At 36.7% G+C, this 23,741-nt stretch overlaps 1 protein-coding gene across 1 annotated transcript; it reads left to right on the top strand.

The window, feature by feature from the left end:
• Positions 1-5,824: 5,824 nt before the first annotated feature.
• LOC127422787 (T-box transcription factor TBX5-A-like) lies at positions 5,825-23,392 on the top strand. Its single transcript, XM_051666559.1, has 9 exons — positions 5,825-6,220; positions 7,092-7,271; positions 7,908-8,002; positions 11,294-11,413; positions 12,989-13,136; positions 15,764-15,916; positions 19,616-19,707; positions 21,083-21,312; positions 21,421-23,392. The coding sequence occupies exons 2-9, from the start codon at positions 7,128-7,130 to the stop codon at positions 22,005-22,007; spliced, it is 1,569 nt and encodes a 522-aa protein (XP_051522519.1). The 5' UTR covers positions 5,825-6,220; positions 7,092-7,127; the 3' UTR covers positions 22,008-23,392.
• The last annotated feature ends 349 nt before the right edge of the window (positions 23,393-23,741 follow it).

Raw genomic sequence — 23,741 nt, 5'->3', positions numbered from 1 at the left:
GAAGAGAGAAATTCATATGGGCTTGGAACAACATATGTGTAATCATGAAGTAATTTTCATTTTTGGCTGAACTATACTTTTAACTATATGTAAAAGTATATGTTAATGTTATTTGCCAAGAACCACAATATAAATGTAAGTCAGCACATCTTGCTGGGAAACAAGTGAACCGAAGAGAAGGGCCATGGTGTAGGGGCTATACACTTTAAGAATTATTCCATCTGAATAAAACTAGAAGAACTGAGGTAAGCAGTAGTCCCCTGTGTGAGATTATTTTTATTATTGCAAAATGTTTGTATATTTTAGTATTACGAGTTTTGTTCCCCACGCCACCCATCTCCCAAATAAATGTTTAAACAATGACATAATATCAGCGTGAAAATAGCACGTTGTGACTCCTTATGAGATTCATCCGCGCAGAAGAGACGTCAAATATTCCTCCGCAAATTGCTTGCCATTTTCGAGTTCAACCACAGATGTCGCTAGGTATCCAAAAGTTCCGTAGAGCAGCTCTACCTGTAATAAATAAAGTCTGCTGCAAACATGTCGCCCATTATATGATGCTTTCCTGACTATATCTATATGGGTAGCTATTTAAATTGTGGTTATTACTGATGATATTTATGTTACTTTTAAAACGTTAATTCCAGCCCGATGTCATGATACTGCTGAATTTAAATGACATTCAGTGGTAAAGGGGCCCAGTAGATCAATGAACAAAACTAGTGGCTACGAATTTGAAGAGTTATTTGAAAAAGAATTTAGTGTTAAGTATTTTATAGTTGTTTGATTTGGTATTATTGCTGTTGATATATTTTTTAATCATCAGGCACATTTTGTTTTATGTTTTTTGTTTTCTTTAGTATGATTTGGATGTTCATGATGGTTGGCTTGTGACAAGCCTCAATACTCTACACGAGCCAATAGAGGGCAGCATAATACAGCCTACAAACATGTCTGATGGTAATGAACGAATAAAGTTCACAGAATACATGAATGGATAACTGCCTATGAGCTACAAGGCAAAGCCTTAGCACGAAATATAAAAACAATATTCCTGACACATTTTCATCTTTTTTCCAAACACATTCTGCAAACTTCAACCACAACTGTATTATATTCAGTGTGATTCTGAACTGAAAGAAATTGTGAAACCCACATTCTAAGAATGTGATCAGTTTTGATAAAAAAAAAAAAAAGCAGGAAAGTTGTGGGGAAAATGTTTATCCCGAATCTTATTGGGTAGTATTTGTGTGATATTGCCTATTGATATGTTATTACAAAGTTGCAGGTAACTGGAAATCAACCTTTCTGGAACTGTAACAGTTGGCCCCATCATGGCATCAGAGAACATTCATCTTATTCTTTGTCCCACATGTTTACATTACATTCTGAAGATGTCCAGCATGATATACTAAAAAGAGTGAAATCATCCTTTAAGTTTTTATAAGAAGAATGTAATAGCAAACAGCATGAACTGTTTTTAATGACTGTGACCTCTGAACACATATGTGCTGTGGGGGGTGGCGGAGCTTGATCCTTGGGTTGGAGGCTCTTGCGGAAGTGAATGGAAAAAAAAGCCAAGGGGACCAGAAAGGCGGATTGTGGGTCCAGTGTGTGATGTGATTGTTAGCAGAAATGTGTCAGCTCAAGCCCAGCGCTCAGGGCCCCAGCAGGCTGTGGAGTTGTGAGTGAGGTGAGAGGTGTTGGGGGACGACTCTGCTGAGCTCTGAGCTGCGGAGAGGAATCGGCTATCTTATCGCCCTATAGAGAAACCAGCATCCAGCCACAGGAGGGTGGGCTGACCCAGCATGCTGACATGTGTGGCCATGTCAAAGTCAAAGGCCGCAGATTTAACTTCTGGTGCTAAACAACAAACCAACACAACTTGTGTTTTGGTTGTAAGCTGGGGCAGTGTATCCATTTCAGAATAAATGCGGTGAAACTCTTTAGGGGGATGCTGATTCTTGACACTAAACATACTGTAGATACTCACTCTCCTTGTGCTAAAGCATCTGCCAAGGACACATTGTAAAACACAGCAGAACAGTTCACATCTTTCCTGATGTCCAAAAAATGGTCTCTGCCAAGAGGAGGCACTTCGAAGGTCTCTTATAATTATTTGTAACTCTAGCCACCTGTGTTTTGCTTGTAGCCAATACATGTAAATATATTGTCTTACATGTGTGAAGGTTTTTCGTATTAACATAAGGGCAGCACAATGGCAAGATACATGACGTTAGAATCCCAGTTCTGCACATCTGTCTCTCCACTCTTTTGGGATAATTAAAGAACTCCTTTGATTTAATTAACCTTTTCTAGAACATCTGTCCAGATCTGCTATGTTTTCCTGTCTAGATCAGACTCTTTACACCCACAAACTTATCCACACAAGTGTATGAACAAGCTAGATCAAATAGCAAACTGGCTATCACAGTTTCTTTTTTTCTGAGCTAGAACAAGTTTTGTTCCTGCATAACAAAGAGTATTCTGGAGTACTGTCTTAATTAAAATTCTAAAAAGTATTTTCGTGTGTGTGTGTGTGTGTGTGTGTGCATGATGAAGCGTCTAAAATTATATAAAGGTGTGTTTTCTCACATTTTCAGCCTTTGTGGTATGGTGAAAGAAAGTTCACATATGCAGACAGATAAATACACACAGTTTGTGCTGATAGCAGCTGCTTCAGCCTGTTTATCAGGTCTTCACTAGGCTACTCTTCTAGTGTTCAGTGAACCAACAGGCCTAAAGTAGATTATTTAAGTAATGTAGATTGACGATTGAATGGACAACACAGTCTCACGGAACTCTTTGTAACAAAAACGAATAAGAGTGTTCTACTCATTTTTCCCAATTAAATTAATTTCTTTATTGTCGATTGTATTAAAACAGTTTATTCATAGAGCGCATCGTAACGATAGTCTTAGATTAGTTTGTTGATTTTGATCGAATCTCTACAATTGTCATATTTCATTAATCGATTTTATTCTGATGCTCAAGCAAACCACCAAACTATTTACGCTCGTTTCGTCGGTGTATTCTATTTTTCCTAGAAGTATTTGTTTTCATACCTTTTGTTTTTATAAATACACACACAGAAAACTGCATTAGAAAGTTGAAGAGAGGACATAAACTCCACCAGGATCATCTGCGCAGTAGGCCTATATGTGTATGAAACATGTTTCTTTTTGATTGGTGTTTTGTTTCACCAACAATTATTCGTATCTGAATTGAAGGAGCGTGTAACTTTGATCCCTCTCTCCCTTTGAAGATGAGACGGGCAACTATAGTTTCTTCATTTATTTATCCTATGTTGCTCAATTAAATAAAATATATGGTATACATTAAAGAAAGGTAATTCGATGAGTTTCGTGTTTCTGAACAAAGTTTATGTCGTTTAACATAACTTTTGCATATTATTTTGTGATATCAATGAAGTTGAAAATAAGGTACATGTTTGACCGCGCACGAATGCAATCTATAGTTAAGAGCGCGGAGTCTACAAAAAAATAAATACAAAAATAAAATAATAATAAATTATAGACTACTTGTATCTGGATAATGTGGATTACATTACGGTGGTTCACGGTACAGTCAACGCGATAGAAACTCATAGTCAAATAAATAATAATAGTAATAATTGTGGAGATTCATTTTCGTTTTTTATTGAAATGTTAAGTTTTAAAGTTAAGTCCTAAAGGTCATGATGAAGACTTTTCGAACTGTTCAGATAATATCGTGTACATTTACCATCTTCTTTAAAAGACACGGAGGGCTTCTTTATCCTGACATACAAACAACCTTGTTTGTAAAAAGGGTAAACGAGTAAAATGTAAAAGCTGTAAAACAACAACGACACAATTACATTTGTGTACCACCTGAATTTCTTAATTTGCGAATTATATAAATTGACTGAGTTGTATCTTTCCACACAAGTAGTCAAGACTATTTTAGTACATTCTCATATTGGCAAATTATCATAGTTTTGTGCAAAGCAAGTACTGCCAGCACGGATGGATTCATGACAATGTTAATGGAGTTTAAATCCAAAACCAGCTGGAAAATCCTAAACTATTAAATTATTGTTTTTAATAATTATTGACGCAAAAGTTACTTGATTTCACTTATGTCCTGTCTACTGTAGGAATGTTCAGATTGACAAATTGAAAGAGATAACATTTAAGAAGTGTTTCGTAATTAATAAAGGTCGATTTTATCATGCTGTCCACATAAGTATCAACACAAGAATTCAAATTGTTTCATAAATTATTATGACAGTGATGTAACTCTGTATTGACTCAAACACTTCAATATGACACCAAAAGGGAAAAGTCAATGTCATTTTGTCTTCCTGAAAGCACAGGTCGTGTACACTGCTTGCACATGAGGGACATATGCCAAGAGCTTTCGCTAAACGGTTGATTTTCAACAAGCACCTTCTTGTGGTTATATGCATATCAGTACTGTATTCGACGAGCATTATTATTTAGGTCAGGAATACGCGTTTAGCATCAGTCTAGCGTCATCTCTTTTTACAGCATTTCCAAGAAATTGGATTCTTGCGTTTCTTTGTGGATACAATAACTGTTTACTATTATTTGGTATTTTAATCAGGAATAATACCCTAAATTACAATTACATTAATACACTGCCAACTTGTTATTTCGGAAGGCTGTTATTGCACCGTTATTACTCATTACCAGTCCATATAATATAGGTCACATAATTATTCATTTGTGGAATTGTGATTTTAACACACTGGTGGGCACGCTGTTATCTTTGAAGCCCTGGGTTATCAGGTGCTATATTTAGTTGTTGGTTTAAAGGAGGTTTCTTCAGTTGGAGTTTCCGTGTCTTGTGGCAAAACAACTGACTCGACGGCCTGGTGTCAAACGTTTTTATTAGATTGCGATGCGTAATGCAGATGAAACGGAATATTCTATATCGGTGGCAACAAGGTTAGAAGAGTTAACTGGTTTGCCCATGTAACACACAACATTATTTAAGTGCCCTATTTTCATTTACTTGTTAGTCGTGTTCCTCTACACACTTCAGGAGACCTCTGTTTGGCTTGAAACTGAGATGAAGAACATCACTTTATTTTATGTAAGCTATCTTCAAGGTGATTTTTACCTCTTTAATTCGCTTGTTGAACCCTGTAATAACTACATTTTGAGCGCTGAAATCTGCCATTCTGAAGAAATAATAACAAAACCCCACAACATAAAAACAGCTCAATCGGATATGTTTCATAGTTTCTGAAGACTTACAGAATCCACCACATAATACAAGCCAAATAACCAAAAACACCATGAACTATTGAAGCATAATGTAATTAATTACATGTGAATTCATTTGTCATTTGTATGTATGCGCAGGCTTATGTCCTGTGTAGGTTTGACTCTTTGTATTCATAAATGTGTCTCAATGTTCTATATATAAAGATTCTTCAGTATTTATCATTTTAATAATTAATGATTAATTAAATAATTTGATCTGGGGGAAACGGTGCAAAGCTGCAATAAAATAGGCCTACACACATTGGGTATAGTTTTCGATATTTGATATCAGTTTTATATGACGTAACATGACGAGTCCGGCGCTTCTTTTCGATGCGCGTTTAAAATGTCTCCTGTGAAGAATGCAGATTTTATGAGGGGAGGTGGGGGATCTGGGGGGCAGTTATACTGTGGGTGGACCGATAACGTCAAGTGCACTGCGTGTCCACACAGCAAACGGCCCAAACTACCGACGTGGTTCGTCTCATCGCTTCCGTTTTCCAGCGTAACTGAGACAAGAGAGAGAGAGAGAGAGAGAGAGAGAGAGAGAGAGAGAGAGAGAGAGAGAGAGAGAGAGAGAGAGAGAGAGAGAGGAGGAGTAGGAGGAGGTTGAATAGACTAGTAAAGGAAGAATAACGGCGGCTGGACTCTGAAGACATGTGAACTGCCATTAGCGCGAGTTCATCACTAGCACAAGAAGAAAGATTCTCGTTTTTAATCGCCATATTTCACGGACGCCTGGTGTTGATGAAGAGTTCTGCCTCACCGAGGACACAGAGGAAGTCCATGGGTTCACCGTGCCTCATACCGAGAGATACATGCTTGGAATATAATTCACATTAAAAGGGAAATTCGCTATCAAACCGCCAATATTTGGAAAAGACAGGGTCACCTGGACGCGTTCACGGACTGGTCAAACTCCCTGTCCTGCCTCAGAATTAAAGGTATTGTCCAGTGTCAGTTTCTTTGCCTTCATTTGATTGTGATTCATTGAATTGTTCCTCTGGTGCATTTAGGCTATCGTTAGAGACGCATCGACATACACATGTGAAGATACAGTAAAGCTCTTCTGATTTCTGAAGGGCATTAGTAATGCATATATTCTATAGCTCGATACAGTCATTGTAGATTGAGAGATAGTACTATGTATCGAACAGTTGTGACTGAGTTTTTCTAATCTCTAAAGAAAGTTACAACAGAGGCCCATGCAAGGACTTTATCCTCTTTTAAGGATTAAAATTCGTCTGTCAAGAAAAACAACAATAATAATTATAATAACAACAATAATAATAAGCAACAATTAGAATTGAGAATAATATTGCTTATACAGCTAGAGGCCTATGTGTATACATTTTGTGTATGTAAATGGTGTGTGTGTGTGTGTGTGTGTGTGTGTGTGTGTGTGTGTGTGTGTGTGTGTGTGTGTGATGTTTAAATAAAGTTGCATTAACATTGTTCATCGTTTATGTGAGAAGACATTTCTCCAAATAATACACAAGTATTGCATTTGTTTTTCTGGCCCAGAGAAGTGTTTTAGTGAATAATATAGGACCTATTTAGTGACTGATTTAGTAAGTGGCTATTTTGACATTTTTTGTATGTATAATCTTGAGTCTTTTGCTCTTTAAAAGTGATCTGAAAACGGCGATTCGCGAGCACAGTTAGAATGTTTTTGTCATCAGAATTATTGTCATCAGTGGCTTAACAAATGCTTATTAAAGCGGTGTAAACGTGGTGTAGAAATAGGCTGAAGCAAGTCACACATGTGTATCATGTTTTAAAAGAAGGTGATGATGAAATGTTTCTGTCATTTAGGCCTCACCGTTAAAGTAGTTCACAGGCCCATCTGACATGGCGGACAGCGAAGACGCCTTTCGCCTCCAAAACTCTCCAAGTGACACGGATGCAAAAGATTTACAAAGCGACGGTAAATCAGAAAAACAGAATGGAGCCTCCAGCAAATCTCCGTCATCACAGACTACCTACATTCAACAGGTAACAACTGTGTGTGTGTGTGTGTGTGAGAGAGAGAGAGAGAGAGAGAGAGAGAGAGAGAGAGAGATGTAATGATGGCAGGTCTGAGCCACAATTGTTTCAACAAAATTCATAAAGCTGTGCATTCATTTCTTTATTTACTGCTGTACAGAGGGCTGCCAAGGCAAACAATGAAAGTTACATACACTGAAGGTATCAGAGAGAATGCATCATATATAAAAAAGCGATATGCGTAATACGATACATTAACACGAAAAAAACAATAACAAATACTGGAACTAAAAGACCTGCATGGAACTATACTTCCTGTATAGACCTGCATGTCGGGATAATATTTCTGAAACGTCCCCCCTTTCCTATAGGCCTATCATGACAATTTTTAATCCAAAAGAGCCTGAACCATTTACTATTGGCCAGCATTATTTAACCACTTAAAGCTGAAAAAACGTAAATGTTTTGTTGTTGTTGTTGTTGTTGTTGTTGTTGTTGTTGTTTTCTTCTCTACTTGAGATGATCTATTAGTCTTACGAATATTTATGTTTTAGACATTTAGCTGTACCTGCTGTCGTTATATTCAATTTAAAGAGATGCATCTTACATACATGGGAAATTAACGTAACGTATGTGTTTTCAAAGGGAATGGAAGGGATCAAAGTATACTTGCACGAGCGAGAGTTATGGACAAAGTTTCATGAAGTGGGGACTGAAATGATCATCACCAAAGCAGGGAGGTAAGACACAAATGTTTACAAGTTTTGGACTTCCATCGCATGTAGTTTTCAGTGCGTGCACGTAATGCACTGAAGCAAATCTTCGTTGTTATACTTATGCATTAAATATACATTCTTCACGTTGACATGAAACGTACATAAATGTTTAATCATTAAATTCTTAATTCTATTTATTTATTTAGAAGTTTTAGCAGTAGTCTATCGCTCATGTTGATTACTGGGGACATAAATCAGCTGACAGTGATTCACTGCGGCGTTTGTTTTACTCCTTTTTTAGTATTTAAATGTTTTATTTGTAAAAAAAAAAAAAAAAAAAAAAAAAAAAATGGGATTTGAAATATTTTGTAGTGCTAGCAGGCTAATGTAAATTCCCGTAGTTGAATTAGCAACGGTTTAATACATATTGAGATGATAGTGGACTAGGCCCACACATTCACTCTTGGACACTGTTCACTGTTCCAGTGTAGATGTTTTCCACTTATGTTTCATTGCAGTTTGTTGACTGGTGAGATCCAAACCTGAATTATCTAACGCTAAATTTGTATATTTATAACGCCAATCATTTTTTTTTATGTTCATTTACTAACACAGAACCGCGTGTTACAGAAGGAGTGTAGGTCTGTTTCATTACGAAAGTGTCAAATTGTAGCTTGTTTAAAAACAGTAGAGGGAATCAGATGGTGTTTTGTGGGAGCAGCAAAGAAATGCAATAAGTGTGCATGAAGTCATTGCGATGGTGCTGTTGTCTGACATTATAATCAGTGTGAGAGTTCAGGTGAAGATTGAGGAATCATTTATTCATTACGTGGAATTAAGTAGATATTTAACGATATTGATGTTCAGTGAGTTCGAGTTCATGTTAACAAATTGTCTCGCAGTCCTTAACATTTAATAGTTATAATGGTCCTATTTTATTTTCTCTCTATATGCTTCCTTTAGGTTCTAATTTTAAGAGAAACGATATCTCTTTTCACTGCTACACAGATGACACCCAAATCTATCTGCCTTTGAAATGAACAAGAATTGTATTGACTCGCTTCTGGCCTGCCTCTCTGATTTAAAGGCTTGGATGTCTTTACATTTTTTAAACTTGAATGAAAGCAAGACTGAGATCATTGTGTTTGGGCCCAGTGAAGCCCTTAGAACCTCTGATCTTAATTTCGGCTCTCTGTCTCCGCATGTTAAATCGTGCGTGAAAATTTGAGTGTGTTCTTTGATAATGCTCTTAAGTTTGACAAACAAGTCAACTCTTTTTTTTTTTTTTTTTTTTTCATTTACGAGCATTGGCCATCCCTTTCTTTCTTGTAAGAATTTTGATGCTTTTATTACTTCACGGCTTGACTATTGCAATGCATTGTTTATGGATATTAGTCAGTCATCTCTTTCCCGGATGCAAACTGTACAGAATGCCGCTGCTAGGCTTCTGGCTGGTGTCAGGAAACGTGAACATATCACCCCTGCTTTAGTCTCGTTACACTGGCTTCCAGTTCGCTACAGAATTGATTTCAAAGTCCTACTCCTCGTTTATAAATCCTTAAATGGTCTAGCACCGTCTTACCTCACTGATCTCCTGTCTGAGCATCACTCAGTGAGATCTCTGAGGTCCTCAAACCAGAGGTCATTAACAGTCCCGAGGACTAGACTAAAACTAAGAGGTGACCGTGCGTTTGCTGTAGCTTTGGAAAAGCCTGCCTGTTTTTATTAGAACAGCCACAACTGTATACGAGTTTAAATCAAAGCTCAAAACAGATCTATTTTAACCAATGATGTTTTCTGCTGTCTGCTGTTTACATGTATAACAGTCCATCATCGTGTACTATATTATGTACATCATGTGCTATATTTTGTTCTATGATATTTGTATGATATTATGTACAGCACATTGGTCAGCTGTTGTTGTTTTTAATAGTGCTCTATAAATAAATGTGACATTGACACATCGCGGCAGCTTTCAAGAAACGTGCCGTCTATTCTTTTCTTACACTGCTAAACAACGTGGCTTCTGTACTCATTTAATTTCCTCTTCATTTTATTACATTTTACTTACCCCTTCGGTACCTCATAGATCTGGAGTTATAAACACTTGATACGGTCGCCACAACTTTTACTGAACAGCTGCCTGTTCTGCTCTTTTGTGCATTTATACGTGAGTTTCGTGGGGAAAAGTAAAAACATTCAAGGAATATTCCGGTTCAATATAAGTTAAGCTCAGTCGACAGAATTTGTGACATAATGTTGAATACCACAACATATAATTTTGAGTCGTTTCTCCTTTAAAAAATAAATAAAAATGAAAACAAAAAAAGAATTAAAAATCGATGTTACAGTGAGACACTTACAATGGAAGTCAGTGGGGCCAGTTTTTTGAGAGTTTAAAGGCAGAAATGTGAAGCATATTGAATTAATCAGTTATCATAAAGTTGTTTAAATCGTCGTTGTTACGGTCGTTTTAGGTTTTTAGGGTTTACGGTGTAACCTTTATAGAATTATAAGTTAAGTTATAAAATTGTCTACAACTTTCCACAGATGCGGTTAGTAAGAGATTTTATGACAGTACAATCATGTTAACACACATATTGTTTATGTCTTGTGTCTATACTTTTGAAACAGTGAGTATTTGAATGTTTACAGATTATTGACCCCATTGACTTCCATTGGAAGTGTCTCACTGGAACACACAATTGTGCTTTTTTAAAGAAAAGGAGGGACGAGTCGAAAATAATTTTTTTGTGGTAATCAACATTATGCCACAAATGCTGTCGACTGAGATTGACAATGAAGTGATTTGTTTTCTCAGTAGCGCAACACATGTGGTAGCCTAAATTTTTAAAGGATATATACAGTATATATACAACACGTTTGTTGTGACACGAAAAAAAAAAAAAAAAAAAAAAAACACTTCATTGTCTTATATGGGTTTGTTGATTTTATTTTATTTATTATATAAATCTTGTTGCTTCTTGGCTTTAAATATTCATGCTTTTATATCTTAAGTACTTCAGATATTGATAAGATAAATCAAATCGAATGACCTTCAAATTAATCCTGTTTTTTTTTAGCAGTCGTGAGGTAGGCTACAACTCAATATCGTATCCGTTTGACGAATTGAATAATGAACGCTTGCATTAATCGTTCAATGTAGGTTTACAAATCGTTGTTTTCTCCAGTGAGAAATATCAATATCACACTAAAGTTGTTGTTGTTTTTTTGTTTTTGTTTTTTATCATGTGTGCTTTAACACACCGTATGCGTCAGTTGATGCTGTAATATTTCCCCATCTTTCATCTACAGGCGGATGTTCCCAAGCTTCAAAGTGAAGGTCACCGGGTTGAACCCAAAAACCAAATACATTCTACTGATGGATGTAGTGCCAGCGGACGACCACCGCTATAAATTCGCCGATAATAAATGGTTTGTGAGACGACAATGTCTTTAATAGTGAAAGTTATTAATGCGGGTTATTATTTATTTTGCGATATAATTAAATAGTTTCTGGAAGATTTTTCACTGCCCTAGAGGGTTCTTGAAATATTCTCGAAGTTAGGGCCTCATTTAAACGGAATGTTTAAAGTTTCCAGTATTGGTTTGACTTTCTTCTCTGCTCCATTCGGCCGTCTGATCCATAAAGGAAAATACTGCTTAACTACCCTCTAGTACAACACAAAACCTAAAGAAGCTTCTCAAAATTTACTGACACAACCTATCAAATTGTAAAGCTAGTGTCACACATTTTTCTTTTGGTTACATAATTAAATTTGACCCATTCATTCTCATTATTCATCTCTGAAGAATCGGTGGAGTACACTATGACACAGAGGGAACAGACTATGGAAAGAGGGCAGGAAAGAAGTAGTAATCATTCAAATATTCCAGAAATGATCCACAAATGTGTTTTTATATTTCAGTTAAAAACAATTCCAACATTGCTGAAAAACATCTAACCTAAAAATCCTAAACTGTAAAAAAAAAAAAAAAAAAAAAAGGTAACCTGCAATTGTTACTTAAAGGTGATATTTCTCTGCTGGTGTAATATAATGTAGTCAGGTTGATTCAGACATGTTGAATAATATCTTTGATTGAATCATAGCAGTTCATTCAGATGTTACCACATGAAGCACATTTTCAGGTTAGAATTTTTTCAGTATACCACATACACCAGAAACAAATGGCTATTTTGTGGTGGATATTATTCAAATTAAAAAAGCACAACCTGCCTTGAAACTTTGTTCAATTCCTGGTATTGACTGAAAGAGAGTGGGTCTCTTGGCTGTGTCACTACCCTACACTATTAGTGAAATGTCTTTTTTTTTTTTTTTTTTTTTTTTTAAGATGACACTACAGGTTCACGAAAAATAACCCTTAAAATGTTTCACATACATTACTGTCTGCTTCAAACAACATCACAGAGGACACTGTTTTGTAGCAAATTTTGCTCCTGGTTTTATACTCCCTTTTCAGGGTCAGCGGTTTTAAATTGAAGGTTTGTTGAGGGAGGATGTCCACAAGCCAGTATCACTGATAATTACCCGTTCAGTGCACGCTCTGGAACTAATGACCCTCTTGATCAACCATCACTTTAGTCACTAACAAAATAAACGGGTCTTTGAAAGACATTATGCGCAATACACAATGCAGTGAAGCATAGTAAATGTGAGGTATTAGGCTGAGACACATTTTGACAAGTTTCGATTTCAAGACAGAAAGGGAGCAAAGTATTTTTATTTTTTTTAATGAACATATCCTTGTAATAATAAATACATAAATCAATAAACAAATTGATAGACAGCCAAACCTTTTACATTAACGTTCAAAGTTAATGAAACATGAGAGCGCAGACATTAAAACAATTAAAATATTATACTATATAACAAATGGAGTACAGTTTTGAAGGGGAGTATCTTGAAGTGTAGGTACAAAAATGGAATAGTATGTTTAAACAAAAAAACTAAATTTGTTTAAAACATTGTGTTTTGTACTTTGGCTCAGGTCTGTGACAGGAAAAGCGGAACCTGCGATGCCGGGAAGACTGTATGTCCACCCAGACTCACCGGCCACCGGTGCACACTGGATGCGGCAACTTGTGTCATTCCAGAAGCTTAAACTGACAAACAACCACCTAGATCCTTTCGGACATGTGAGTATTGTCTTACGAATTTGCTTATTTGGTTCGAAATTTTGTGCTTGAGTTGGCAAATGTACAGTATTTTGTACAAAATCATCACATGCTGGATCATAGTGATTTGAAATCAGCACTAAATGACACAGAAAATGATTCTAATATTCACCACTGGTCCTCAGGTCATGAAAAGAGAAAGTTTCACACATCAGGTAGAATTGTGGGTGAATTGCTTTGTGCATCAAAACACTAGATCAGAAATAATAGACCTCTAAAGAGGTGCTACTGACAAACGCCAGAACTGTGTAATAACCCAAACACATCTTAAATCCAGTAATGATAATCGTGTCAACAAAAACAACAGTCCAGAGCCTTAGATGTGGACATACTAAAGTCAGATTATAAATTTAAACTGGTGTGGGTTCAAAGTAATTGTATTCTTCAGGCAACTGTATTATGCACAATCTGTCAGCTAATATAAAGAAGTCTCTGTCTAAGAAAGGTCAGCCCGAGCAGCTAACAACTGTAATAGATTAGACTGATGTTCAGAGTTTCTCAGATATGTGAATGTAGAAACCTAAGCACCGTGTCTCTATCTGAGCATACTACAGTATATGCCAGGACAGTCACGTTTCGCTACGAGAGTGTGCTTCATATGCATGCTTATGTTTTAAAACTGTGACTGCAAGCACATAACATATGTTCTGTCACTCTTTAGTTCTGGTCACATGGTTTAAGTTGATTAGGTTTGTTGTCCTGCCAAACCTCAGCTGGTAGAATGAAATCAGAGCTCAGTTGGAATGTGAGCCGTGTTGTAAATTTCTAGCCAGTATGCATTTTTGATCGGTTGCAGTGGTTCTTGGCATGCCCCCTTTTGAGCTGAAAGAGCACCCTGGGATTTATAAATGAAGTACGGCTTCTCGACCAAAATAACAACCCATCGACTTGTTGTTCCAGGTGCTTGAAAGAATTTCAGACCTATTTATTATTAATAGTCTTAGACACAGAGCTGAACATGCAATGCTATAAGATGGAACCTGTTAGGAAATACATCAAATGAGCCAATAGTTCAGAACTCTGTCTTAATTAGCCCAAATCATGAGACAAAGATGTCCAAAGGAAACTTGCAATAATTCCCACACGGACAACGTACTGTACCAAGTGTGCTCGTGGTAAAGGACGATGGTTAATTTGTGAGGAAAGGAACACAGTTTGGCTTTTCAAGTTAAAAACATTTTTAGATCCAAGCAAACAAAGCTTTAGTTTTGACTATTTTTTGAGCACCATTAATCAAGTGCTCAACAGGCGTACACATACTTGTAGCCATCTAGAAATATTTAAGTCAAAATGGCGTAGTTTAGATAACTGTGCTTCAAATGGTTTATATTTAATGTCAGTGTGTGATGAGTGATGGACAGAGGTATACAAAGGCTGTTAATCTGCAGGGCTTCAGAATCCCTGTGATGTCGGGAACATGAAAGAGTGGGGCAGCATTCAGGGCCCTCAGTGATCGCTCACTATCATTTAAAACTATCATACAGTGCTGGGCCAAATGGAGAAATGGAGCAACAGAATGAGCAGACGAATGCTGTACTCATAGTGGGTGGTCCCACCACAAGCATGCTAGGAAAAAAGCTTTGTCTAATGTCCATACAGATTTCCAAATATATTCTTGTATGTCGCACACATAGTTTTTCGACAAAACCATGTGTTTGCATTTCATGTCAAAAACAAGTATAGTGTGCGTGGCTATGCTAGATGTTGCAGAAAACCTTAAGTTATATCATTTTGACATCACAGATATTAAAAAAATGTATGTTTCACCTTGAACACTAAATCATTTTGTAGGCCTAGAGCAAAAGCAATACTCTCTGCTGAGAGCAATGTTTAAAGTTTACAGCAGGCAGGGGAAGCCATGTGACCAAGTGCTGCCTGTTTTGTTGAGCCAAGAGCAGCTCAGTGGGAGTGGACCAATGTCACTGATCAAAGGAGAACTGCTGCAGTTGTTTGGAGAATGAAGGGATGGAGGGGAAACGGATAAAAGTTGAAAATATAGAATATGCATAAACTACAATGCAAACATTGGAGTTCATTATGCACACACATTTTACCTGCAAGTCTGGACAGCTCAAAGAGCTACTTAGAGTGTTTCTCTAAAACAAGAACTTGGACCAAAAGTAATTTTAGAAATATTCTCCTTTTTTTCCCATACTTTTGACAAAAGTACTGATGTTAAACTTCTGGCTTGTAAACAGATGTTGTTACGAGTCTGTTGTAAGTTTTTCTGCGCGTTGCGTTTGAGAATCAGCAGCACTGGACGCAGAAGGTTTTGAGAGGCCTCAAGTTCACCCGCAACAGCGTCGGTTTCTCAACTCAAAGATGGACGGAGGAGGTCCGAAGGAAAGTATGACAAAGTAAAAGTGTTCACATATGGCAGCTGGGAGCAGAAAAAACCATTCAAATCCTCGCGTGATTTTTTGCGTTGCTCTGTTGCACATTGACAGATTAATGGTAACATTTTATACGAATCAAAAGTCGAAAAGTCCATCCGTATAGGAAAAAGAGTAAGACCCTACTGTGAATCAGTTGAATAATATAATGTGTTTTGTGTAAATGGTCATGTTTTAGCTCCACTTTTTTTCCAGATTATCCTGAATTCCATGCATAAATATCAACCGAGGATCCACATCGTAAAGGCGGATGAAAACAATGGATTTGGTTCCAAAAATACCGCTTTCTGCACTCACGTGTTTCCAGAAACGGCGTTTATTGCAGTCACGTCTTACCAAAATCATAAGGTAAGAAGTTAAATCTTCTTGTGTTCGTTTTAAGGCTAAACTGGATAACATTTTGTGAATCGAAATTATTTACGAAATTAATTAATGAACTGAGACTATCCATGTTAAGTCCTTAGCCTATATTTAATTATGTTATTTTTTTTTTTTTTTTTTGTACATTTTAGACATTTAGGATTTCATTCTCTAGAGACGCTGAACTCTTGATAAAAGTCAGTTAATACTGGGTGATTCTTGTGCATGCCAAGAAATACTGAGTAAACGGAAAAAGTCTCTTGCATCTATTGACTGAAAACATTTCAAATGAATGTATGGTAGTAGTGACTTGGTAATCTGTTGGTTTACGAATATAGAATGTCTTAACATTAAGAATGCTAAACTTTAGAAAACATCTGCACTAATCAATGAGAATCAAGATATTTTGTTTGGTCAATTCCAATAGACACGTCAATGAATATTTCCACTTCTGCATGGAATCGTAAAAATATTGCCCAGAACATGCCTTATATATAATCTACACTTGTTCCTTAATAGTTCAAATCTAAAACAATACATTGTGTAGCCTACCTCCTGGTGTCACAATGTCGTGCTCAAAAACATCGATTATGATGTACGTAATTAAAAAATAAGTACGTGTATGGTAAGAAAGCGTTTGCAAAGAACATGAATGTGACATTAAATACAGAGATAAATTACTGTACGACCAAGAAAACAAAAACATGCATGTTAGGTGATTATTATATCTTTTTTATACTGGCGACGTGAATTGTCAAACGCATTTCTGTGTTGATCACTTATAATTGCACTGTTTTTCTGGATCAAATTTACATCAGATAAACAAATGTAAAAACATTCTTTTGCACTAAGATGGTGTTGAACTTCGCGCTTTAAAGTCAAATGGCCCGTGATAGTTTAATATGAGTAGCTGGCATCGTGATCATATTTTTGTCTGAGGTTTCTGCAATAATACATTTGACTGCTGGAAACAGACTGTAAGGGGCAAACACCGAAGTGCACTTTCACAGATACTTTTTGTTTTTCTGTATTTATTGAATTATTGCAATGATAGAAAAACACTTGGGCGGTCAAACGTTTGTTTATTTAAAGGTTCTTGTAGGTATCGATGCTTTAGTTAAAGAAAATCATGCATTTGGTAGTTGACGTGAAATTACTTTTGGAAAGTTGGTGTGACATTCTATAGTCCATCTAATGCTATTTTTTAACAGAATTTAGCTAATTATCTTACATTATGCATGCAAATTGTACCTCATTTTAATTGAGAGACTATATGGAATATTTGTATTCTTAAAAAAAATTCACGTCACAGGATAATATTAAATCATCTAGTGAAGGCAAAAATAGTTAAAAATCGTGAAAAACATAACGAAATGGTGACTTTAAATATATAAATGACATTAAATATACAATTTCCCGTTATACATTCGTATATATTTTAACCAAAAAATGTGTGTCTATGAACACATTAAACACAACTACACATTTGCCTTTTCTTTATTCTGCCGACATGGGTCACAAGAGATTTTTGATTTTTGATTTTTTTTTTTTATCCACTGACAACATTAAATATTTGAATTATTTGCTCTGCTTGGATCATGGCATTTAGACTCACTCATAAGTAGACAGCTATTCTTATTCACTGGATGTGCATCATGGAAGGTTGTTAATTTACTTATTTCCGAAATCCTCTTTTACACACCTTTAATGGGTAAAAGCACGTGCACCTGTGGTTCATTAAAAATAATTGCATGTTAATAACCTTTTGGAACTTACGCCTGCAGCTAAACAAAGCAACATTATACAAAAGGAAATAATCATGTGTACCTTTATTTTATAATGAGCAACAGTTTAAAAACAGTTTAAGAGAGCTCATGGCACATAACGTGTCTCAAATAACAGAGCTCGTATGAATTTGGTTATTTCATGCAAATATCCAGATACAAAAAAAAAAAAAAAATCGGCCATAGTATGTTGGAAAATGCTAATCCACGCAATTGTGATTGTATTTTAAGATTAAATTAACCTGATATACTTGACCAACCTCGAAATAGTCATACGTCATTTGACTTACATTCAGAAACGAAATCTTTTTTCTATGAGGCTCTAATGTGTGTTAATAATTTCAGATATTCAATGTTGTAAATACCCGGTGCGCGCTGTGAGAACCTACTTTGGTAATGGGAGTTAAATAATAGCAGATTTCGATTAAATAATGACGTACTTCATATTGTTTGCGCGTTGTTCCAGTGTGTGCGGGAATTATTCAATGCTTAATTTGAAAGAAAAAATGAAATATAAAAGTATAATGATTCAGAGGTGACTTCTCTCTGCGTTAAGACTCCCAGATACTGTGGAAACATCTGAAGAGAGTTCTCAGGTCAAGCTCTGAAAATAGAGCATTATTTCGGTTAGCACTTTGTTGGTAAATAAATGATGTTTTATGATAGAAAACGTTAAGCAAATTATATTGTCATATACAAAACTCCTCAGTTTGCTGAAAAAGTCTGCAGTGCGTTTATGAGAGTTTAAAGGTGCGTCCGAACATGTAACTTTTTTACTAGGTTTAATCTCAAGTGAGAGCCAAAGCAGAGTCAAAGATCAGGTCCTGTTAGGAAACGCACCACAACAGCCAAAAAATAACCTTCCAGAGAGAATGACTCTCATTAAAGGAATATCTCTAAACTCACAAGTTACTCTGGTGAAACAATTGTGTGTACAAACACTGCCATCTTTTCATATTGATTTATGAATTTAGCAGTTGCACTTGGTATTGACTTGCTATTGAAAGGGGTGCAATTTCTGTTCGCTTCGTTTCATTAAAAGAACTTTAAGGATTTTTTTTTTTAAGAAACCAGATTATCACAGAGGAACTATAAAATAAAAACAATAATATTTTTTATTCATAAGCATTCTAAAAGACTGTCATGATAAAGGCAGCATGAATACTGGTGATTCACGTGTGTGAAAAAACGGTCAGGGTCATACAGAAGCCAAAATGTACACAAATCCTTATCCAAAATGTCTGAGAAGTTTTTTCTACATTAGACCAGAATCAAACAAACCACAGTGCCTGGGCACATCAAGATTTCATCTTTTCATCATCTGTTGATCCAACAGAATACACCACCAGGATAATCTGTCAATTTCCAGTCCCAAAAGTGCCACTCATTGTGTTTCATTACAGTATAATATGCAATAGAACATTCCGTTAGATACATTTTTAAAGACTGAAATGATTGAATTGATTGTCCCAGTGGGATGTCCCACCAGCAGAAACATGCAAAGCATTAAATTCCTCAAGTGCATGCTGGCTGTTTTGAAAACAATAATAAAAGTGGTCCCTGCAAATTCCTTTCAAAACAAATTCATGGATACATTAATGCAAATGAGTTACAAGAGAGTATACAGTTATCTATCAATCATCTTTTTAATCCTCCTGCTTTCTCTGCCAAGGTGTATTGTTTAGGGGTAAAAATTAAACAATGTATTTTTACAGTCACTTCTGGGCTCTTAGATGGGAAAGCATGTTCTCATGTCATTAATAAAAATAAATCTGGAGTTCAAATCAAATTAAGAAGCCCATCATTTGATTCAAATAAATGAAGAGACTACTTCAGGACAGTGTACTCAGTTCAAGGCCAAACACTGAAGCTATAGGTAACATGTGTGTTGCCTGTTTTACAGATTACCCAGTTAAAGATTGAGAACAATCCCTTTGCAAAGGGATTTCGTGGAAGTGACGATATGGAGCTACATCGCATGTCAAGAATGCAAAGGTAAGTGTATATCTGCGGGAAAAGCCTTTTGCATAATTCACATTAACCGACTTTTGTGTGGATTTAACCTCAAGTGTTTGTGCAGAGATAATTGCAGTGATAAACTAATATATCCACAACCTTAAAACTGCATGTTAGTAGCTTTCTGCTAGATAAATGTGTCTTAAAGATAGCCCCTCTAAATATGGTCTCTGGCCTGACAGGAGACTTGATCAGCATCTTTAGATGGGTAGGAAGAGGCTGCAGTCAGATTAGCTCTCTAATTATCACTAAACAGGCTTGTGCTAATCAATGCACAAACATTCGCCCAACACGGAGACAAACCAGAAGTGGTTGCTTTCACAAAGCCAGTGCTCTTAACTGAGGTAGACATTTGTTATGCAAGTTAAACCCATCCAGCCACTGATTTTCATGGCTGATGTCTCAGTATCTATATAGAGATCCAGAAGAGTTGTGATATAGTTGCTCCAGCGGAGGCAAAGACCACATGGCTTTTATTCTTATTTTCTCCAGATGACTGCTGTATAACATGCTTCTATAGAGTGTGGAAAAACACATTTTCAAAGCAGAAAATCTGGTTTTAGGGCCCACAGCAGCCAACACAGGCGTTGTCCACTCCAAAATGACAGACTTGATACATTAGGAAAAAAATGGCAATGCACTTTCCATGCCGTAGTTAACTTTGTCTGTTACTTTCAAATGAGAAGAAACAGAATTGACTAATGTCTCCCATAAGAGCCTCTTGGGGTTAGCTTTCTATTGAGTTTCCAGATAATGACCTGAAGACTTTAAGACTTGACTAAAGCCAGAATGACACTTTTGAAACTCTTCTGTTCTACCGAATCCATTATACAGCACTGTGATGAACATTTATTCATTCAGCAGTTGCCTTTATCTAAGTGAGAATACCGCTAATTATTTAATATTTTGTGTATCAAGATTTATTAAAATACAAGTGCTAAGGTTTCATGCACAGAACAGACAGTACAGAGAGACTAAATTGTATTGTATTGTGTACTTTCTCTGTAGCAGTCAAAGGTTCTGATACACTATCTGTCCTCCGCTGTCAGCCATTGAGATGAAGCAGGTCTGCTCTTAGTTAAACTAGGACCTACTGAGAACCAGGTCAATGGTTCAAAATGAATAGCAAAGGAATTATGCAAAGTGCCTTTTTTGACTTCCATTGATTAATTGGCATGGAAAAGCTCCTGTCACAGACAGATTGCTAAGAGCTTATTCTAACCGAGTGCTGTGCATTGACGGTAGATGTGCTTAGTTGCCATTTAAGCAGTTTCAAGATCCCTGAATGAAAGACAGCAATGTAAATGGAATGGCTTATAGGGGAGGTCAAGAAAATGCTTTTTGTTCTTTAAAGCACCAAGGAGTATCCAGTGGTCCCTCGCAGTTCTGTGCGCCAGCGGGTCGGCACCAGCCAGAGTCCGTTTAGCGGCGACGTACAAGGTCTGTCTACTCCTGGTGGCATGAGCTCTCAGTACTCCTGTGAAAACGGGGTTACGAGCACATCCCAAGACCTACTGCCTCAGTCAAGCTCCTATCCTTTGCCCCATGAACACAGTCAAGACTATCACTGCATCAAGAGGAAAGGTGCATTGTAACTAGAATAAATCAGAGATTTAACAAAATTGATTTTTTTAAAATATATATTTCTAAATGGTACTAAATTAATTTCCACAATGTTTTGTCTATGCATAGTGGAGGATGACTGTCACACCAGAGATCATCCGTACAAGAAAACCTACGTGGAAAGTTCATCCAGTGAGGACGATCACTACTATCGGCCTGTGAGCTACTCTCAGTCTCTGGGCCTCAGCGGTGCCCCCTACAGGACTGAGTCTGGTCAGCGGCAGGCGTGCATGTACGCCGGTGCTTCGCAATCCACTGAGCCGGTGCCTAGCCTGGAAGACATCAGCTGCAACACCTGGCCAGGTGTCTCACCTTATGGTAGCTGTTCCGTGACCACCATGCAGCAGATGGACCGGCTGCCCTATCAGCACTTCTCTGCTCATTTCACCTCAGGACCCCTGGTGTCCAGATTGAGCGGCGTCGCAGGCCATGCCTCACCACAGCTGGGCGACACACATGCTATGTACCAGGGCTCCATGCCTCATCAGCCGCTGGGTCGTCAGTGCAGCCCGAGCGCAGGGATTCAGTCGCCAACCACCGGCCTGCAGGGGAATGAGTACTTGTACACTCACGGGATACCCCGCACGCTGTCCCCGCACCAATACCACGCCGTGCACAGTGTAAGCATCATGCCTGACTGGAATGAAGGCAGCTAATTGGATTCGCATGAACAGAAGAAAAAAAACGCTCCCATCATGGTATCTAGGAAAGACTCTTTCCTGCATATTTATATCTTTCAAATCTACGCTGCCTTGTGAAACCTTGTGGCTTAGGTTATGAATGAAACCATTGGACACTCATGTCAGACATCAGGCCAGTTAAACTGGCCAAGGCAGCAATGAATGTCCAAGAAATATTGGGATTTTGTTTGTCACAGTGGACAGTAACAAGAGACTTACATTTATACAAAACTGTATAACAGGGAAAACAAAGAGCATTTCCCTTTCAATGTTAGGGCAAATGCGCAGAGATGTCAGCAATTTTATTGACGAGACTTTTATTAAAAAGAAGGAAAAAGAAGATGAAATGAATCAAGGAAAAACAATCCAGTTTTATAGTATTTTTTCATCTCATTTTTTGAGTTGTTTTTGACATTATTTTGAGCGTATATGAGCTGATATGTTATAGAACGACTCTTTGGGATCTTGTGTTTGATGGTAATGAGTCCTGACTTCTGTAAGTGTAGACTAATGACAAAAAAAAAAAAGAAAATGAAAACATCTTCTGGTCAGTGAGCACCATTTCTCTCAAATCACAGCAGATCTATTGAAGTGCTGACTTTCAGTAGGTTTTGTTCAGGGATATAATGCAAGTTTGTTTCACTTAATGCAATTTCTGAAGTATAATTGTTTTGGAATTATCAGTAAGTCCATGATACAAAAAGGTCAGTGTAAGAAAATGGATAAATGGGCACTTTTTTATAAAAATGTTAGCTGGAAATATGGCACAGCACAATACAAACCAAGACATCCATTTAAAGTACTTACCATATAAGCTAATACTTGTTATCATGAACATACTAATGTAATGTAACATTACACAATCTCTGTTAGTACACAGATAAGTAACATGTTCCAACAGTAAAGTGATTGTCATAAGCAGAGCACCAATAACACAAAGTTATTCTAAAGACTTTAGAAAACCTATAGGATACAACAATGTTTTTGATTAACCTGCAACATTTAGCAACTAAACATAACTTATGTAAGGAAATTTTTATTTTTGGACACATGTAGTCACCAGATTTCTCCTGTTAATAGTATTTATTTTTCTTGTATTATAAAACCTTCCAGTGTTTTACCTTCAATGTCATTTGCTAGTTCATTAGTTGCTAGACATTTACTTCTTTTTTTTTTTTCTTTTTTTTTTATTACTTTGAGTTTAGGTAGACAAACTTTCTTTTTAGTTAAAATAAGTAATCAATCTGGCCTAGAATTTGGAATGGGTATGAATAACTGTTAAAACATACAAACATGATTTACTTGGCTGTGCATAAAACAAAAAATGTACATAGAAAGCAGAATAAATGTAAAAGATCCTTGCTTGTATTTTGAATTTATTTAAAACAACTACAATGACTGCGGCATAAATCTGTGCCATGGTACAATAGCATACCATCAGCCTATTAATAAGGCTTAACTCGATGAATAGTTTTGATGGATATTAGCCATGACTTTTTGGTTCTGGTAGAGCTGAATTCTGCTCGGCAGGTCACCTGTCGGAGTGATAGAAGGGGATTTTAATAATCAACATTAATACAACTGAAGTACCAGGTCTAAACAAACTCTACAGTGCTATCCTAAATGTCAAAGCAAGCCTCACTCGACTGTCACTGCAGCTTATATGAGGAGTGTATCATTTTTAAGTTCACTTCTTGGTTGAGGATGCTC

Source organism: Myxocyprinus asiaticus, chromosome 3 (genome assembly GCF_019703515.2).
Source record: "Myxocyprinus asiaticus isolate MX2 ecotype Aquarium Trade chromosome 3, UBuf_Myxa_2, whole genome shotgun sequence".
Taxonomy (NCBI): Eukaryota; Metazoa; Chordata; class Actinopteri; order Cypriniformes; family Catostomidae; genus Myxocyprinus; species Myxocyprinus asiaticus.
This window is presented reverse-complemented; position numbering and strand designations above follow the sequence as displayed.